Source organism: Carassius auratus, chromosome 32 (genome assembly GCF_003368295.1).
Source record: "Carassius auratus strain Wakin chromosome 32, ASM336829v1, whole genome shotgun sequence".
In the NCBI taxonomy this organism is placed as follows: domain Eukaryota; kingdom Metazoa; phylum Chordata; class Actinopteri; order Cypriniformes; family Cyprinidae; genus Carassius; species Carassius auratus.
The window spans coordinates 32,017,571-32,038,257 of record NC_039274.1 but is presented as its reverse complement, the minus strand read 5'-3'; the positions used below and the strand labels follow the sequence as shown (position 1 = coordinate 32,038,257).

Here is a 20,687-nt window from a genome sequence, read left to right as displayed (position 1 = left end):
CATCATAGAAAATGGCATAACAAGAATCTCGCCTGGGCCTGTCTATGGGATATGTATATAAAAAAAAAATTCCCACAGTAAAAACTAATGTAAGGTCAGACTAGTTTGCTCTTCACCCATTCTCAAACTCTTATCCTTTTTATTTTCACCATATTCCATCTTTCTCCCCATTGCTCTTTCCTTCTTTTTTCTCCTACAGTTTCTACTTCCACATTCATCCTTCTCCGAAGCACCAGGAGAGGTACAAGCCCTGTGTACGAGTGTGCAGTTGTGTGTCTGTTTTTGAATCTAATTTGCATTCACAGCCACTTGCCGCCTAAGCTGCAGCAGGCACTGAAGAGATGGCCCTTTGAGCTACACTGAGAGAGAGAGAAAGAGAAAGAGAAAGAGAAAGAGGGAATGAGAGAGAAGGAGAGAAAGAGAGAGAGAAGAAACAAGTGTGAAAGAAAGCAGCAGGAGGAAAGAGCGAGGGGACAGAGAAACAGAAAGGGAATGAGAGGACAATGATTCTGCATGCATGCAAATATGTATATGTTTCCATGTGTTTCTATGAATGAGAGGATGTGGGGTTATAAATAGACGTGAAATGGACACAACCTTCAGGTTATAACTTTGTCTGAAGAGACATCCAGGCACACTTACGATGCAGCAATGAAGTGCAGCATCTTACTCCTGCTTTTTCAGGGAACAGGGTTACAGTCAAGTAACCAGAGACGTTCCCTTTCAAAAACTACTCTCAATGCCACCACACCACAAGTGTCTGGACAATATCTCCACAAGGTTGTGTGTGCACAAACATTAAAAAGGTCTCAGACATGACATGTGAGCATGAAGCAGCATGAATGTGTGTTGGGAGCCTGCCGCATCACACACTCTCTAATAGGAAGGTGCCTGTTATAATGTTATGATTGAGGCTCTGAACCCTGAGCATAGCTTGTTTTTCTATAATAAACTATTAAATATTTTCTATAAAAGCATTAATGTCCTGGCAGTGACAAATTGCTTTTATATTACTTTAATTACTTTAATATTATATTATATTTTGTGTGTGTGTGTGATTTCTAAGTGATTTAGTGTATTATGTTTGATGGTATTACGTCACACCATGAAGTGTTCCATTGTAGTTTTACAAAACATTGTACACTCCATATTGAAAATGTTTCATGTGTTTACATGCGATTTATACTTTGTGATTATCTAAAAAGTGTACAACATAATGTAAGAGCTTATCGTTATGTGAGTGTTAGTTCCTTTTATATTTTGGAAGTGATATGTACGTGGGTAATATATTAAAGTACTTATGATGCATTGTTTCATTTGTATATTATTCCCACTGCCATGTTGTACCATATCTTGCCGTATTGGTTGTGTAGTACTTTTTGAGTATTTTATTACAGCAATTTTGTGTTGCGTTGCAGAATTTATTTGTTAATTTGTATGTCATTATTTTCCTTTTGTATTTTTTGACAGCTATATTTTTATTCATGTAGTGCATCAGAGAGATAATTATACACTGAATAATGACCTTAGAGATTTAATTGTATCACTAGCTACTAGTTAGTATTTATTTATTTAAAATCTGTTTTACTACTTCATCTTTTACAGTCCTTTTTTGTGAAAGCTGTGAGCAGGAAATCTACGTTTTTGAGAAAACAGTTTAGAAAGAATCATCATCACTCTTGAAAATAGTAAAAGAATAAACTACAAAGTGAACCTGATAAATGTGTTCCTGGTGGTTAATCAGAATCCCAGGTCATGTAAACAAGCCTTTGAATACCTACTAAACATTTAATTCAATAAACCTAGCAAACTTCAGCAAATCCAGCTCTTAGGTGCACATTGTTTCCTGTATAAAAACACATGTACACATGTCCATGACAATCATAATAGGACTTAAGAGTCAAGAAGCTGCTATCTAAAGTATAAATGTTTCTTTTTTAGATTTTTGAATAATAGTTAATTTTATTTCTTTATCCATTAGAGTAAAAACTGTCCTCCCTTCGACATCTGTAGCAATTAGAAGATCCTGAAAAACAGCTTCTTTAGAGACCCGATCTAAAATGTGTTTATTAATGGGGTCCATTCATTTACAGTACTTTCAGTAAAAGTCCCAGAAGTGAGTGGAATCTATAAGAAGCTCATTTCCATCAATTGCCTGCAACTGTACAAACACCTCCAATGACAACTGGTGTCAAACCAATTAGCTTGTTAGCTTGTGAAGAGAGTTTCTGTGTGGGACAAAGAGGAGGAGAAAGAAAGAATGGTACGAACCAGCACAATATGCCATCTGCACATCGACACACTACATCAATAATTCACACACTTTCTCACACACACACACACACACACACACACACACACACACACACACACACACACACACACACACACACACACACACAAACACCTAATAACTTTCTCTCAAGTGATTCTCTCTTGTGTCTATAAATAGTGTGTGTGGCAGAGCTCTTGCTAATTCCTTCATTGAGAGTCTAGTGGTAATGCACAACGAGACACACACACACACACACACACACGCTCACACGGCTCTGACGTGCTGCCTGACAGCTACACGCAGGAAGAGCTGAAGGGTTGCCAAGGCGACCCCTTCCCCTGCCAAATCCTCGTTCTGTGTCAGCGTTATTTATCCATACATATCTGCTCTCATCTCGTTCCCCCTCCATTTTCCTTCTCTTTCTCTGCATCGTTCTTGTTACAATGTTTCTTTCATTTTAATACTCTTGCTTATTCAGTCTCACTTTGCTGTTTATTCACTCTTGCACTTTACATCTTTATTACTCACGACTCATCTTATTCTCATTCATGTGTCCATCAAATGTTATCTCATTCTTTTAATTATGAGTATTTTTTATTCTCTTGAGCTGACAGCCGTGTAGAGACATTCATTAACACACACTTCCTTCCCAAAATCTCATGACACAGCAATCTAACAATATAACAGTTCTGCTCTGGGATTTAAACACTCTCTCACACACACACACACGCACGGACACACACACACACACACACACAATTTCAAGTAAGCCTGCACACATTCTCAACTGGAAAGTCACCAATTTGTTCTCATTACCTTCCACTAAAAACTCTAAGCCGAGAAACTGACCTCAGCTTATTCCATTGGTTTGACCTTGCTGCAAAACTGAAGTCTTCCTTTGGTTTTCATTTAGTGAAAGAAAAAAGCACTGTAGAAAAGAACAAGCTACAGCAGGGGAGAGAAGGCAAAATTATTCTTTTCCTTCTAAACATTCATTTGGTCATAATATAACAATGATGTCTTCTGCTAAAAGCCCACTGACTCTACTAATCCTTTTTCAATTCAAAAATCTCAAGCACTCTAGCAGTAGCCGGTAAAATTCTGTTGGAATACCTGTTTTGTTGTCGTACATCTGAGATTTGTTTGCATGATTCTTGGATTCTAATACTTCAAAGGGCCTGCAATGGTCCATCTATATTCAGAATACCTCAGAGCTCCAAGGAGCTAATTAAAAAACGCCCTCTACACCAACACTCAGGTGCTCTCTGAAGCAGTTTTGATTTCCCTCCCACAGAAAACAATAGTGCTGTTCAAATGTCATCTTTTGTTCAAGTGTTCCCTCATTTCTTTCCTCCATTTCTCATTTGTACCTCCTTGGCCTTTGGGGTACTTCAATATATGGTGTGTTATTGTAGCTCCTCAAGGCAGAATCATATTATGTCTTCACCTCTTAGCTTTGTGTAAAGCCAATCTATTCAGATTTTACCTGCTTGTTGATCTATGGATCAATTTATATACCTAAATTAAAACAGAGATTCTGTATGAAATTCTGTAGGCTCTGTTTTCTTTCTTGGTCAAATCGATCTGACAGAGAAGAGTGAGTAGACATGCCTGTGACACTATCAGGTGTGCTGCAGAGCGCACAGTCATGCTAAAACCAACCCATCAGTCCCGCTCACACATGACTCTGATTTTCCATCCGCCTCCAGCCTTCAATCAACTCCCACAGGGTCCTGCTACTTTCTCCCAGACCACCGGACAAGAGAAACAGAAAAGCAATTTGGGCATCCAAAAACAAGAAACAAGAAAGGCTTTAAAAATAAATAAATACAAATAAAATAAATAATAATAATAACAATAATAGTAATAATAGTCTCAAAAAAACAGAGAGAGAGAGAAAAAGGATAATTGTCCATATTTAATCTCTTGTTGCAGAAGTTAAATAACTTAAGAAGTTAAATGGCATATTTAAAAGTTTGGGATTATTATTATTATTTTAATTTTAAAATCAAATGAATACTTTTATTAAGCAAGGACACATTCAATTGAACAAAAGAGACCGTAAATACTTTTTACACTGCTACAAAGCATTTGTTTCAAATAAATTCTGCTCTTTTAAAAATTTTATCAATCAAAGAACCCTTAAAAATACATCACTGTTTCAAAACACATATTAAGCATCATAACTATTTAATTTCTTGAGCAGCAAATCAGCCTATTAAAATGATTTATGAAAGATCATGCTGACACTGAAGACTGGACTAATGACTGCTGAAAATTCAACTTTGCAATCACAGGAATAACTAGCATTTTAAAATAAGAACATTTCAAATCGTTATTTTAAATCGCTATAGGCCTAATAATTCATAATATTTTTGCTTTGTTTCTCATCAAAATAAATGCATTGGTGAGCGTAAAAGATGCTCTAACAGATATCAGAGGACCAAGAACAAAGGGAGACAAATAATGAGGCTATACTGCTGTATAAGTTGCCTGGGGCAGTTTGGGGCCAAGATGGTCCCCAAAAACAGTATAGTAACTGATGCAGTAACTTTGATCTCCTGTCCACCCACTCTTCCAACTCTCACATGGATCAAACGCAGCACAGCATGATCTGAACGTATATAGAGTAGTCATGTAAAGCTTAATCATACTCTAAATTCATGAATGACTCCACCATTTGAGGCAGATAAGGATGCATTGAATAATGTATTTTGTTCTTAATAGTGACGCTGATGCAAAGGACTGCAAGCTGGCTCGGGAGAGACTGAGTGTATTAAAGGGAATTTGGGGATTTGGGAAAATGGTAACTGGCACATGTAGCAATATAGGAATTGGCAGATTTGCAGAGGGCTTTGTGAAAGAAAAATGGCGAAGAGAAAGAGATAATGTGGTATGAAAAAGTGTTGGAAGACAAAACAAGAGTGAGAAGTAGAAAGGGAAGGAAGGAAAAAAGAGACACATTGCTTATGGTGTCAAAAAACAAGAAAACAAGACTGGCATCTTTGCTGTGAACAAACACTCACATGACTATGCAGATGTTCAGTCTGACTGCCATGTGCTTATGCTGATGTGCTATGAGGCATCATACAGCACGCACTGGCATGTATAGTGCAAATACTGAGGTAATGAGTTTGATGGCTTTTTTTCTCATTAACACAGGTTGCAAATTACAAAGCACTCTTTCATTATAAAAAGAATTGCTTAAACAAGACAATTACCATTGTATACACAAATCACCTACACTGGCTGCCAAAAAGAGGTAAAAGCTGAGAGGAAAGGGCTCTGAGATTGCTAATTACTGCTGATGTCAATAATTTGTTTCTCTGGGCAACTTTGCGGCTGGAACCTTAATTGCGAGAGAAAAACACCTCTTCGCAAATCAGTTCTTTCCATCCTCTGAGATCTGTCCACTTTGCTCTCTCAAAAGAAAAAAAAAAAGACAAAGAAAAAGACTAATGTTGAGGGGTGTTACCTCAGTATAAAAAGCCAGTCACTTATTTGGTTTGTTAACTCTCCGTAAATTTACTGCAATTTGTCGTAAATGTACGTCTTATACTGGTAATGGTAAGTAATTTCCCTGAACACTTCAGTCTTTCCAGCTGGCCTCACTTTTTAAGTGAATCATAGGGTAAACTATTCCTGACAAGTCCTGATCCAGAATGCAGTGGACTGATCATAACTAGAAGAAGGCAAAGACATGTCCTTAGTCAAGGTCTGGTAGTCAAGCTGCATTGAAGTTCAAAGGCATATCATTTTCACTTGTATGGTGCTTTGTAGTGTTACAGAGGTAGTCCAGTCGATGAAATGAAAATTATATCATGATTTACTAACCTTCATGTCATTCCATACTTGTATGGCTTTCTTTCTTCTGCAGAACACACACAAAAATGATAGTCTGAGTAATATTTCAACTGTTCCTGTCCATACAGTGAAAGTCAGTGGGGTCCAGAACAACAAGTGACCCCACTGACTTGCATTATATGCACAAAACAAAACAGTGTTTAAAATATATTTTGTGTTCCACAGAAGAAAGTCAGTCATACAGGTTTGGAACAACAGTAAAATAATGAGTAAATGACAACAATTTAAATTTTTGGGAGAACTGTCTCTAAGTTACTACTACTATGCAGCGCTGTAGGCATGTAAAAACGCATGTCTATAGGTTCCATTACTCTATAGAGTGCAGCACTTGGGTTTCAGAATAAAATCACCATTAATTTTCTCCATAGGAGGATTGATTTTTAACGATAACTTATAAACCTTTAAAGACAGACCTACTGTGATCTATGAGGTTGCTAACTGAATTAATTACCTGATACTGCAAAAGAATCCCCACCTATCAGAGAAACTAAACAAACAGATTTTGCCGAAATAACTCATTAGCACTTGCCCGCTCCCATGGGGCATGCGAATGGTGTAGGGTGAGTCTCCCTATTTGTATATATTCATAATATTTGTATATAGTGCATATTTAGCAAAAACATACAAAGCTAATTTATTTCACAATGACTATTGGTGCTATACTTCCTTCCCTTAAAGACTTGTCTTTTTTGTCTGATTTTCAAATACTTTTTGCTTTACATCAAAGTTTGTAATGTTTTGATTTACCTCATAGGTGGTTGTTTTAGCTCATGACTTATAACTCTTAAACTTCTTTAAAATCCTTATTAGAAAATACTTCCTGAACCAAGGCTGCTGAAAAAGTGGATGGGCACTGTTGCACTCTACTCCCCTATTAGATATAACCATAACGCTTTGCCTTGTTGTCTTAGACACTCACCATCCTCTGTGGGCACATAGATGTTGAGGTAGAGACAGTCTTCGCTCTGATTCTGAATGTAGGTGGCGGCCACGTCTAAGTTATCGGTAAACCACACAGGCAGCATGATCTCGGGCAAAACACCATGTACATTCTGTGGGCAAACAGGGGCGAACTGTGTAGCGTTCCGCACTTCCTGCCAGGACCCAGGAGCTTCAGGTGGCTGAAAACGACGGTCTCCGATTGGCGCCGTAGCATAGGGGACGCCAAGGTACTGTTCCACAGGACCCAAAATCTCGTTGTTAAGCTCTTTTTTAATCCCACGCAACTTGCCGTAGTTTGTGGTGACGGTGGGATATTTAGCGCCGGGATCAATGCGTTGACACGATGTCAAGGTGATCCACAGTGCCAACCAGAGGACAGTACTTGCATGGATGGCCTCCGAATTGCGGGCATGGCCCAAGTCACGTTTACAAGCATGGGGCAGATACATGACTGTCTTGTTTTCTCCTTCTTCACTTTGCTGGTTTATTGACCTATGCTTTGCTTTTTCATGGGTGAAGGACAAAGGAAATTAAAACTATTATAACAAAAGAGGAAAAAGTGATCCTGCTGGCTTGTTTTGGTCTTTCAGGGAGCAAGAGGGAGGACAGGAATGGGGGGACTGTGGAAGGGTTGGGGTGGATGAGGGGCAGAGGTTGTGCTCAGCCCTGGAGGGTTATCGTGGTAATGCCGCAGTAAGTAAAGAAGAAAAGTCTGTTACGTTCCATCTCCCTCAGCCGTCCTCATGGGGTCAGTTAAAAAGGTCACGCAGATGATTGCAGATCCTGTCAAGAACAGCAAAAAGGGTAAGGGTTAGTGACTAAAAGTTAATTTATGAGTTGCTACCCTTTGCATGCACATACTGTATCAACCATATGGATTTCTACCATGTTGAATGATGCAACCTGTATTACAGGGGTAGTTCACATAAAGATTTGAAAATCATTTACGAACCCTGATGTCATTCCAAACCCATTTTCCTCCACAGAACACAATAGAAGACATTTTGAAGATTGTCTCAGTGTTTTTGTGTCTATCCAATGAAAGTTAATGGTTATCTTGGACCCCACTGTTTTACATAGTTCAGGTGTGGTCATATTAACAGTATCATTGTTCAACAACATCTCATGAAACTAAGTCATTTCAACAGAAATTAATGTAATTGCGAGCTCTGTGTGAGAGCGAAAAGTTCTCCAAGCAGATTTTGTTTGCTAGCTGCTTGGTTTGAAAGTGACTGCTATGTGAGCAATGATTCATACATCACTACACTATTAAAAATAGGCAACGAAGCTTCATTTGCCTGTGAAGTTTGCTAATGTGACCACACATGAAGTCCAAAAGCAGTTGCAACCTTCTTCAAAATACCTGGAGGTTACAATCTTTTAGTTTTTAGCCCGGAACTTTAATGACAAGGCTAGACAGCATTTGAGAAAGAAAGAAAAAATCCTATAACATTTCCCATCAAACATTAATGGTTTTCAGTGTTTATATGTATCTTAATAATTCAATGACTCAGCAGTTATAGTACCTCCTGTAGTGTTCTGTGTCTAAACATTGGAGAAAAGCAATACTGCAGGCAAATGACAGCTCAGACAACTCGTTCAGGGCATTATGAGGAGCATAAACACAATAAGATAGAGACAGGGAGGCAGCGATGCAAAAAGGGAAACATCTCGAAACACCCACACAAAGAGCCTCTATCAGTCAGTTGTGACTAACAAACTAAAAATAGATGTTTTAGTTCTCACATCCTGAATGAAATCATCTGTGCAGATATGAAGTCTAATTAAGAAACGACGCATTTCGCCGTCAATGCATCTTTTGTATTTTAAAGCCTCTAATCGCCTGAGAGAGTTGATTGATGCTTTAAAACTTTAATGTTCGTTTCACATAGTGTTAGCATTTAGCCAAGAGCGCTTAGCTCAGACGCTTAAGCATTTTAATGGTTAGCTAAAACAGAGAAGAGAGAGATTTATGTGATGTGAATGGTTCTAACGTGGGTTAGATTTGAAGTCCGGACAAGATGGAGTCCAAAAGGTCAAGCATAAGCAATGAACTTTAAAATTAATGGAGAAAGAAGCATTAAATCTCAACTCCTGAGATGACATAACAACACTGAAGGACACAAATAGGTGCAGACCAGAGACATTAGAAAAGGTAGGAGGAGAAACCGATAGAAAATCGAATGAGAAATCATAACACTCAATATGGCTGCTGTACTATAGACTGTTTCACAAGTTCATGCTTACATATAATTAGCTGAGGTATGGTATGCGTATTTGGCTTGCTGTCCGGGGAAGGCCTCTGAGCTCTGGAATGGCCCAAACCTAGAGTACCCCCCCTTCCCCATCTATTTATAAAGTGAACTCGAAGTGAGGAGATGGGGTGGAGGAGGGATGCTGATAAACCGTCAATGGATAGAGGTAAGTCAGCAATATTTATACTATGGTATTGATTAGTTGACTGTGGTCCACCTGTGTTGATTAGGCTAAGTATCTGACGTGCTCCTCCCGAATCTTGTTAATAAAACATCATATAAAAACATGGACGAAGTGTCCGTGACTTCATCCGTAGATTTCCTAAGATCGTTTTTGAAGCTCAAAGGCGGCTGTCGCTATCTTGGCAGCGGGCCACAGCGCATCACTCCCAGATAATCGAAAATGTCACTCAAGTGGCCACGCCCTTAATTATACAGAACTTTAAGGCTCAATATAATTTAAACGGATGAGTTATAAAAAAATTTCACTCCACTCACAATTGTTATGAAGGGCAAATTTAGCTAGATAGACCAAAACCACTTTATGCACCAGCCTGTAAAAATGGGCATTCTAACATGGGGAGTCTTTTGGGCAGCTGTGGCCCAATGGTTAGAGACTTGGACTAGTTACCCGAAGGTCACCGGTTCGAGTCTTGGTGCTGGCAGGAGTTGTAGGTGGGAGTGAGTGAATAAACAATGTTCTCCTCCACCCTCAATACCCATGACTAAAGTGCCCTTGAGCAAGGCACTGAACCCCCAGTTGCTCCCCGGGTGTTGGATATATAGCTACCCACTGCTCCGGGTGTGTGTTCACGGTGTGTTCACTTCTCACTGCTCTCTGTGTGCACTTTGATGGGTTAAATGCAGAGCACCAATTCTGAGTATGGGCAACCATACTTGGCAAATGTCACGACTTTTACTTTCACTTTCTTTTTTTGGGACAGTCACTTTCTCCCTTTTGGAGCCAGCCTCTAGGGGCCAGTCAATGAATTGCAGTTTACGTGTTGACTTCACGAGAGTTGACTGTACAGATGGATTCAGCATTGTCATGACATCATTTCCTGTGGCTCCACAGCTGAGGTGATTGGATCTAAAAAATAAAAATAAAAATAGGCAACGATGGCAGATTTAAAAATGGGAATGGGAATGCTAACAGAGAGCTGCCCGCAAGTATTATAGACATCCTTGGTGCAGTAAATGTAGATGGCAAGCTATTTAAAAAGCAAAACAATGTTTCCTCATCATCATCACCATAATCGTTAATGTGGCAACAATCATCATGCAGAATGGACTCCTCCAGTGATATTACTTTATCGCCATCCTATAATAGTCTCATTTAATGTTATCATTAGCGTTTCTAGTGCAGCACTGTCACAGCGTGTGTGTCTGTCTTTTTGTTATGACAGTAAAGCTGTTTGAATTTCAGAACTATGGATTGGAGAGAGAGAGAAAAAAGAATAAGGGAAAGATTAAGGAATATGAGAGAGAGAAAACCGAGGTATGAGGATAAAGTAGGTATTTGGCTCAGGGGCCTGTACAGGCACTTGCGCTTTAAATACGGATAAATGCTGTAAAAATCCAATCGCAACCCTGGTTTAACTCCCCAAGTAGTCTATAGGTAATGTGGTATTTAAGGAGGTCATGCAGAAATGGGAAAGGAATAAAACAGTTGAGCTGCCTATTCCTCTTATTACTGCACTATAATTCTTCCTACTTTCGTTCATAATAATGTAAGACACAATGCTGTGCTTAGTTTGCATCCATTTAAATATCCATCCATCCAAGAAAAGTAAAAATATAGCATAAAAGGTATTGACATTTAGCCTTTGTATGCCACAATGAGTGGCTCACTCGTGTTTTGCAGTATATGTTCATTCTCTATAATTTGTATATACAGTATACATACACCTACACATTTTTTATTATATGTAAAATAAAATTATTGTCTGTTGTACCTTATATATCTTCAGTTTACAATATAAGCATATTATTTTTCAAGTTGCAGAGTTCAATAAAACTGAAAACCCTCTTTCTCTATATAAAATTCCTCCTATAATTCTTCATCGCCCGTCTATCTCTCTCTCTCTCTCTATGTGTGATCTGTGAAGTGTAAAATAGGAGAGGATGACTCTGGGGTTCTGAGGACAGTCTTGGGACCATTGACAAGATTCTCTGGCTGCTCTTTAATTAAACCTTAGAGACTAAACATACTGCACAACAAATCACACACCAACCCACCCAATCACACACTAAACACACTCTTCTTAATAATACACCTGAACTGATGAGGAGAAAAGCAGGACTGAGTGAAAAACACTAGAAAGCACGAGACAGATTAGGGGGAAAAGCATGACAGAGATTAGAGATGGAAATGAGTGGCAAGAGCATGGCTAGCTTCTGGTCAGTGTTTCGTAACAAAGTTCCCACACTTTAATAACTCAACAACTAAACTGCATTCTCAGTAGTGTGACTGAAGTTTGGCTGTTTTCAAAATTGTGTAGCATTATAAATAATAAGCAATTTTTGCTATAGCAGTGTTGAGTAACATGCATGTTTTCATGTCATGCTGTACTGGGCGAACTGCCTTACAACTGAGCAAGCTAAGGCAATAAAAATCTATTCTGTCTCTCATGTAGTGTTGGGATAGTTCTACTCATTTTTCATACACTAAATTTGATGTCTTAATTTATGAATAAAACTAAATATTTAGATACTTCTGTTTAACATAAATATTATGCAATATTTTGCTATAAATGTATGGGTGGGATACTTGTTTTGTAGCACTTGTGGTTGGAAAATGAACACATTTGTTTTTTTATTTCTATCTTTATTTTTTGCATTTAGCAGACACTTTTATCAAAAGCGACATTTTTATTTTTATTTTTACCTGTACATGTTATTTTTTTTACCAGTTTACAAGTTATTTTTTAGTTCTTGACAAATTAATTGCACAGTCATCATTCACAATTACTACTAATAACAACAGTATATTACAAAGGAGAACTTATTTCTTGCAATGAACAGCAATTTGATGAGATATAAATAATAAATAGATGCAACTGATATTAATAATAGGAGTTAACTATGTGCTCTGCCAAGTAATAAGAGGCTGACTTACTGTATGGTTACCAAGCAACAACTTAAGAAACATGCAGCTCCTCTAAAACAATTTAGAATCAGAATGATGCATTTTTATAAATCGTTTGCAACAGCTAAATCCATAAATATACCTACCTTTTAAAGTAAATTATTATTATTTTTTTTAATTTATGCTCTGTTTTCTTTTTTATTTAAGTTTTGTGTCATTTTTATTAATTTGAGTAATTTTAGTTTAGTACTTTAACTTAAGTTAGTTGCCAAAATGTTTAGACTATGGTTAAATTATCACTGGTTTATTTCACCTTTATTTCAAATAACAAAATTTTTACTACAGCTTAATTGAATCCTTTTTAATAGTTATATTTTTAGTTTTAGTTAACAGTAACAACATAACATCACACAAAATATCTGCACTTCTCTAAATGAGGCTAAAGTTGAGGAATAGTTACCCCCCCCCCCCCCAAAAAAAAAAGAATATATATATATTGTCATCAATTATTCATCTTTGTGTTGTTCCAAAACCATTATGAGGTGAAAAACCATTCTGCAGACCACAAAAGAAGAGCTTTTTTTTTATATATATATATATATATATATATATATATATATATATATATATATATATATATATATATATATATATATATATAATGAATATAATTTTTTAATTTAATATAATGAAACCTTCCCGCTATCCATCTGCTATTCCGTTCCATGCTGATCTAGGATCAGCCGCCACAGTAATTAAGGCTTATGTCAGACTAATGAGCTTGTCACCTCCCTGATCGTGAGCCAGTGTGTGCTGTGTTTAATCAGAGGACTGGATGGGTCCAGCAGCAGCTGATGCCCTTGCAGCCAGGGCAAGAGAGTAAGAAGAGCGACAGAACCGGATCGAGCACAAAGTTGGCATTAGCAGAGAGGCTGGAGGGGGCACACAGGTTGTTTGGGTCTTAATTGCTCGATTGGCATCGTTACAAGGCTTAAATTGGCCAATTGTGGCTATTCTGTGTGCCCTCCGGGTGTGATGGAAAATGATGAATTGAAGAAATAAGCAGAAAGAGAGAGACAGAAAGACTATGAGAGAGAAAATAGGTGAGAGAGACTGATGTACACACACTCGCACTCTCACACTCATGTATACAGCACATTATCTGAATGGGGAACTGTGAGGTGTGAATTGGAGACATTGGCAACAGGCCTGTCTGTGTCTGGACAGCAGATACCTGCAGCGAGTGTCATAAAGGAGGACAGATGTGTGCATGACCGGTTCTGAGAATCGCCCTCATTCAGACCCTCAAGGTTTCTCTGCTTCTCAGCGCCCTGGGAGATGACAGTGGTTATAATGTGAGTGTGTGTGTGTGTGTCAGACAGACACCTGATAGCAGAGCTGCTGACGGTCAGGTCAAAAGACGTTCACAACCTGTCGGTACCTCCTCCCCCCACTTTATCTCATTTCTCTGTCCCCCTTATACTTCCATTGATCTGTGAATAAAAGACAGAAGGATGATGGCTGAAAGCAGTGAGAAAGTGAGGAACAGAGATCAAGAAAGAACTATAATTATCATTAATAGTCATTCTATGGGTTATTTTTATTTTTAAACTATCATTTGTATTTCAGCTATTTCATGTAGAGTTTGTTACTTTTAATTGATGTACTGTATTTTGTTCTGTGCTATCATCAATGCACGTATCCAATTAAACAGATTGACTGAATATATTGACAAAAATAAATGTATTATTACGTATGTGCAGCTTTAAAAATCTTTACAAAAACCATTATATGATACTATAATAAATTATATTCTTTTGAATTTTTATTTATAAAAAATGCATCATGGTTTCCACAAAAATATTAAGCAGCACAATTGTTTTCAACATTGGTAATGATAAGACATTTTTCATGTGAACTAATTCAGCATATTATAATTTCTGAAGGATTGTGTGACACTGAAGACTGGAGTAATGACTTCTGAAAATTAAGCTTTGCATCACAACTGTTTTCCAATTAGTATATTTTAGAATGTAATTTGAATTTGCAATAACAAATAATAACAATTATAATCACAACAATTTTATTGCATTCTTATGAAATAAATGCAGCTTTGGGAATTATAATAGTTCTCAAAGAGTTCTTCAAAACTTCTTTCAGCTTATTTCAAAAACAAACAAAAAAATCTTAAAGTTACAGTTATATTTTACTATATATAATTTTTTTTCTTAAAATTTATTTAGCTTATGAATTGCATAACTTAAATTTGATATGAACTAAAGGGATTTTTTAAAATGTGCTCATTAGAGAAGAACTGTTCATACAAGAGAGGCATATGTTTTAGACATAAATAAATAAATAAATAATGTAAACTGAAACACTTTTCATTATGTAAGAATACATATAATTACTTATAAATAAATATTACCCCTACTTTTTATGCCAAGCAAAAAATTAGGCAGCTTCTGCCTAATGGAGATTTCAATTTCATTTTGATTTATCGTGCAGCCCTAATATATATATATATATATATTTTATATATGATTTACTAGTAACCGTGAGATATAACTGTATATTGGCACACTGTAATTACCTGTGGCACGAGGCCGAATCACAGCTGTGCCGATATGCAGCCATATCTCATGGGCATGAGTGTGAACAGTTCAACAGCACAAGTGTGTAAGAAACAACAATCGAGTGTCTTTAAAAACCCTCTTTTGTGCAGAACTACTTCCTTCCTCCATTGATTCAAATCTCAGTTTGACAGTTTAACAGCTGAGCCCAAGCCTCCACTAAAAACTAAAGAATGTTGAGTTACTTCATTAAAAAATTATTCTATTGCATTAAAAGCTCATTGTATTATGTAAAGTAGAGTATTATGAGAGAGAGATGGACTGAGCCGTGTGATTATTGCCTGCATCTGATACAGCATTCATTCTTCAGTTCAATCTCATATTCACAATAAATAGATTTTTGCTTTTTAAAAAAAAAAAAAAATACAAATAAAGTTTGAATGTCCGCTAAGGAAGCAATATCTTTGTCATACTTTCCTTTTATCTGTTTAGACTGATTCCTGATGACAGCGCTGCTTAGTGCATTTGTTGACTGCGTCTTACAATGTGTTATAGAAAATAAAAATGTCTTCTTTGTTTACAAAAGTTTACAAAAGTTTAAAGAAAGATAGAAGAGGAGTTGAACCTTTGTCCGGACATAGGACCCACACACAAACACATTGGAATAAATGAGTGGTCGCAGCCCACCAGAGCACAAAATTGGAAACAACAGAGGAGTAAGAGTTACAAGCAAATATTTACAGGGGTTTAATGTGTGCTGGGACACGGCCACTCTGTGAAGGGTCAGCGACAGTCAGCACTGTGCTAATTAGATAGAACCATTACTCACACACCACTCACATATGCTTAATCACTGCCTGATGAAGTGCGGGTGTGCCTGTGTTAAACTGGCAATACATTTGTAGTCATTTTACTGAATAACAAAAACCACCAGAGTGGTTCCTAAAAATGGCATGCAAAGCAGTGACCACAATTTCTCCTTCATTAATATTCAAAACCAAGTGAGGCTGTAACCATTGCATATTCAACTCATGTGCTAACCAACACCCTCTAGCCAATTAGAATGTATTCTCCTGTTCAGAGAAACTCCAAACAAGAACAGAGAAAAGAATGGAGAAAAGGAAAACTAACAGAAAGAAGACTAGAAGAGACATCAAGAATAGCCAAAAGAGAATCTCATCCCAATCACTCTTATATAAAATCAATGATAAATGGTTTTTTGCGTGTCAGCGAGCGAAAGGGAGATTTTTTTCTCTACTTCTCTGTGTGAGTAAGCCACTGTTTAGGCCTCAGGGTAGCTCACAGCCCGAGTCCTTTATCAATGATGAATGACCAAGTTTGTGTATAACTGTGTGAGTGAATCTGTGTCTGTGCATTTTTAAGTGAACATATATGCAAAACTGCGGCATAAAATATGGTAATGCTGTTTTGCGTTGCTTTTCTCAATTTCAATTTGGTGGCTGATACCATCTTTTTCTTTTCTTTATCTGGTTCTCTCCCTTTCTATCTATCAGAGGGTATGAAAAGTGAATAGAAATTGATGCAAATGAGGTTGCTCATGTATCAAGCAGTGCTGCTGCTGCTGCTGCTGTGACTGATGTTGACAAGTAATTTGTCTGTCTACTCTTAAAGTACAATTTTGGGCATGCAAAAATCAGCCAATTAGAAGATACAGTACACTGCATTAAAATTTAACAAATAAATAACTAAATAATAATAATAATACTTTTATTTTAATGTTGAAAATAAGAATAATAAAAATTATATTTCTTGAGCACCAAATCAGAATTATAGTATGATTTCTGAAGGATTGCGTAACTGAAGCCTGGAGAGACAACGTGCCCACCAAAGCATTTTTAGCCAGCTGAAAATGGCATGCACTTTTTAAAATGCTCAGTTGTGGGCGATTGAAAGTGCTTTGGAAGCACAGCATTTAGACCCATAGTACAGAAAATGTACGTCCAAGCATGGTTGTTTATATTAATACTGTTGTAGATTGAAGATGTAATCCAATATACACATAGATACCCTGATACCATCAGCATTTAGGCTGCTTCTTCTCCATTGTTGTTGTCATCACGTCATTGCAAAAAGCAGAACGTGATGGTTGGTTGAACATTTTTAAACTCTCAGCAACCAGAAAAAAACACCAAGCATGCAGCACTCAGTGTGAAGTAGGTGTTCACCACCTCGTCATGCTGTTGCTGTTTTTAATACTCCCATTTCTCCCAACTGAAAGAAATATGCTAGCCTCGGGAAATACACTCTGGTGGATACAGCCTAATGGCTGCTGAAAATTCAGCTTTGCCATTACAGAAATAAACTGCATTTTTAAATATTGAAAATGAAAAACAGTTTGGAATATTACTGTTTTGGCTGTATTTTATAATTTTTTTTATTAAGTAAAGCAGCTTTGATGAAAGCAAGAGACTTCTTTCTAAAATATTTAAAAATATTAAACACAAACCTAATTGGTAGTGTACAAAAATCTTCATTTAGTTTGAAATATTTAGTAGCAAGTACATTTAAAATTGTATGTCCTTACATTTACATGCAGATACAAGGCATTAGGCAGACCTTTATCCAAAGGGACATTGCACATCTTATCTGTTCATGCGTTCCCCAAAGCTCGAACCCATGACCTCGACATTGCTAGCATCAAGCATCATGCTCATGCTTAGAGACACGGCAAATTCTCTCATTTTCACTAAAGTTTTTTTTTTAAATCCAGTCATCTCACCACCTACAAAGGGATCTGTCTTCAACTGCATGAATATTAAATTATTAATACATGCTCACTGGAATGGAACCTCATATAGACAGGAACTGTTCACATGAAAAAAAAAAAAAAAAAACGGGGAAGAGTTTTTTTCCCCTAAAAAAAGAAGAAGAGGTATTTTTGCTGGAAATACGGTTGTTAGATGACACTGATATTTTACAATTATAGATTGTACATAATACTAGCCTAACTAATTTAAGCAAAGGTTCTCAAGTTTATTAAACTTGTATATAGTCTGTAATAAAAAAACTGTAAAAAAAATTCCAAGAAATAGGACAAATAAATACAACAGAAAAAGGTTGCATAGTTTATCGGGTATATCAGTCTAACACAATTAAGAAATATTAATGAAACTGTAATATGTAAAACAGAACAATGCTCATGTCTTCATGTGAATTAAATATACAATGATCTTTATTAAAGCTACAAAAGTTATTTATAATCCCAATTCCCAAGGTTTAAAATCTCATAAAACAGGATAAACTTGCAAGTCGATGCAACCCTGCAGTGTCTCACAAAAGTAACTGCAACAGGTATGATAATTTAAAATATAAACTAATTGTCAAATTTATGCCTGTTTATCACATCTATTAGAATATCCCTCACCACTATTTACGGTAAACTGAATGTATATCTCAAATCATACCCCATGTTGGATTAATTGTTTTCACAGGAGTTGCAATTGCATTCTCAGTGAAGCATAAATGCAGTTTTGTTTATAATTTGGCAAAAATGAGGTGTTTTAGGAGCAGCATAATTTAGTCTTCATGTTGGAAGCTTGACTAGGCCTCCATAGGCAGCTCACTGTGTTTTGGAACAGAGCTTATTTGTCAGGTTCCTCCAACTATCCTTTCTAATACTGCTGGGCTCTCGATTTTCCCTCTACACCTTTTCAATTCATCCCTCTATCAGATCAATACACTCCCGCTGATTCAGCCTCTGTTTCCACACAATAACAGCTGCCACTACACAAATTAATTACCATGGCCAATAACGATTACTGGACGGACCTAAAGCTGAGGCAGGACATGATCATAAAGACTGGAGTTGTGTGTGTTCACGCACATGTGTGCCTGTGGCAAAGGCAAAGCACAACAGTGGCACCAACAGCACATTAAGAGATCCTATTTATGACGCCAAATGATGATCACTGTATTCTGCTCTGAGCACTTCGCATGAGAGGAATGAGGCAGAAACAGTGTTTGGGGTACACCATTTAAAAAGCATCAGAAAAATCTCAGTCTAAATACCTTAAAAATTGAGTCCAGCATTGGTCTCCATGTCAAGGTTTTCCTTAGCAAACAGCTTTCACAAGAATGCTAGATAAGCAAACTACTCTGTGAATGTTTGTACAGTCCCATGTACTATATAAAGTACTCATTCATATTCACAAACACTTAACAACTTATATTTATTTAATATATAAATATATAAATATATATGTAATGTATAGAAAATTAATAATTTATGTCTCTTTGTTTAAGTGATCAGATTTAAAGGTAATCAGCCAATTTTGTATGACTACTATGAGCTTTCAAATGCAAATGGGATGTCTGGGCCTGGGAAAATAAATATATACTAAGAAAAAATATATATATTCCAAGTCTGTTTCAACTAAGAAGAACAAGAAAGAGAAGGAGGGAGGGAGTAGAAGGAGAGGGAGGAGGAGGAGGAGGAGGAGAGGTAAAAGATGGAAGAAGAAACATAATTTACAATTAGTTGATTTTCCACAAAATGCAGAAATCTATTCTAAAGTAATGAAGTCCAGTCAGTGTGTTCAGAGAAAAGAGACAGTATATGTTAGAGAAAATGGGCCACTAGCAGAAAAATGAATCACAATACTCAGTGTGGGATCTGCACGAAATGAAGTCCAGCCTTTAAATTTGAAAAGTCAATTTAGAATTCAGGCATCGGTCTGTTTGCTCTAGAGCACATTTAGCATTAACTGGACTGGATTTGCATTTGTTTTGGTGGTTTTGGTAGTTTTCCCATTAGGAAGAAACCATCCATGTGTAACAATTAAATAGTTGCCAAGATGGTTGTTGAGTGAAGTGACTTGCTCTAAAAAAGGATTTCAGATAAATCAACCTATTATTCTGTTCAGCCCTATACTTCCAGCAGGTAGAAATAAACCCCAATCCCAACCATCAGATAATATTTCCACATATGTGCCTGTAAATTATACACACACACACACACCTGCATAAATACAGCCAGTATCATAAATATCAACATCTTGCATGTGAACTCTTCCATGGAACCATGCCTGAATGCACAAACCTAAACATTTTCATGTGCCGTGAGAAATCACAGCGCACAGGTGACATGAGCAGGTGTCTGACTGAGCTTTAAACGCACAATGCTCTTGACAAAAGAACAATGCTCTTCATCAGTCCATCAATGTCTTCATCACGTCTTTCCCTCTATCGCTCCATCAAAGCTTCTGCTACAGACAGAGCCAGAGAGACTCAAGCAGCCACCCCACCAGCACTTGTCCTAGTTACATACATCTACTAACGGAATGATCACAGGGTGCGCGCTCTCAAAACAACGACCCCTCTTAATTGACTCAAATCCTGCAGTGCATTAAAAAAGATTCGGGATGCAGTAAAACTAAATGTCAATTAAACTCATAAATTTACAGTAGTATGATCAATTATACATAAACCTTAATTATTAACTATTTTATTAATATTCCTGTAATAGCAAAGCTGAATTTTCAGCAGCCATTACTCCAGTCTTCAGTGTCACATGATCCTCCAGAAATCATTCTAATATGCTGACTTGGTAATCAAATAACATTTATTATTATCAAAGTTGATACCAGTTGTGCTTCTTAATATTTTTCTAGAAACCATGACAGGATTCTTTTTCAAGATTCTCTGATAAACAGAAAGCTAAAAAGAACAGC

The 20,687-nt window shown here is 36.9% G+C and overlaps 1 protein-coding gene across 4 annotated transcripts in view; it reads right to left on the bottom strand.

Annotated features, from left to right (window-relative positions):
• Positions 1 to 20,687, bottom strand: part of LOC113052176 (neuroligin-2-like) — a 162,483-nt gene that overhangs the window by 80,475 nt on the left and 61,321 nt on the right. For 3 of the 4 annotated variants that reach the window (XM_026216542.1, XM_026216541.1, XM_026216544.1), the window contains one exon: positions 7,059 to 7,864. In XM_026216542.1, the coding sequence (XP_026072327.1) occupies positions 7,059 to 7,530 (472 nt within the window). In that variant the 5' untranslated portion in view covers positions 7,531 to 7,864. Of the gene's footprint in view, positions 1 to 7,058; positions 7,865 to 13,810; positions 13,918 to 20,687 lie in introns of all 4 variants that reach the window. The other variant, XM_026216543.1, reaches the window with a different exon arrangement.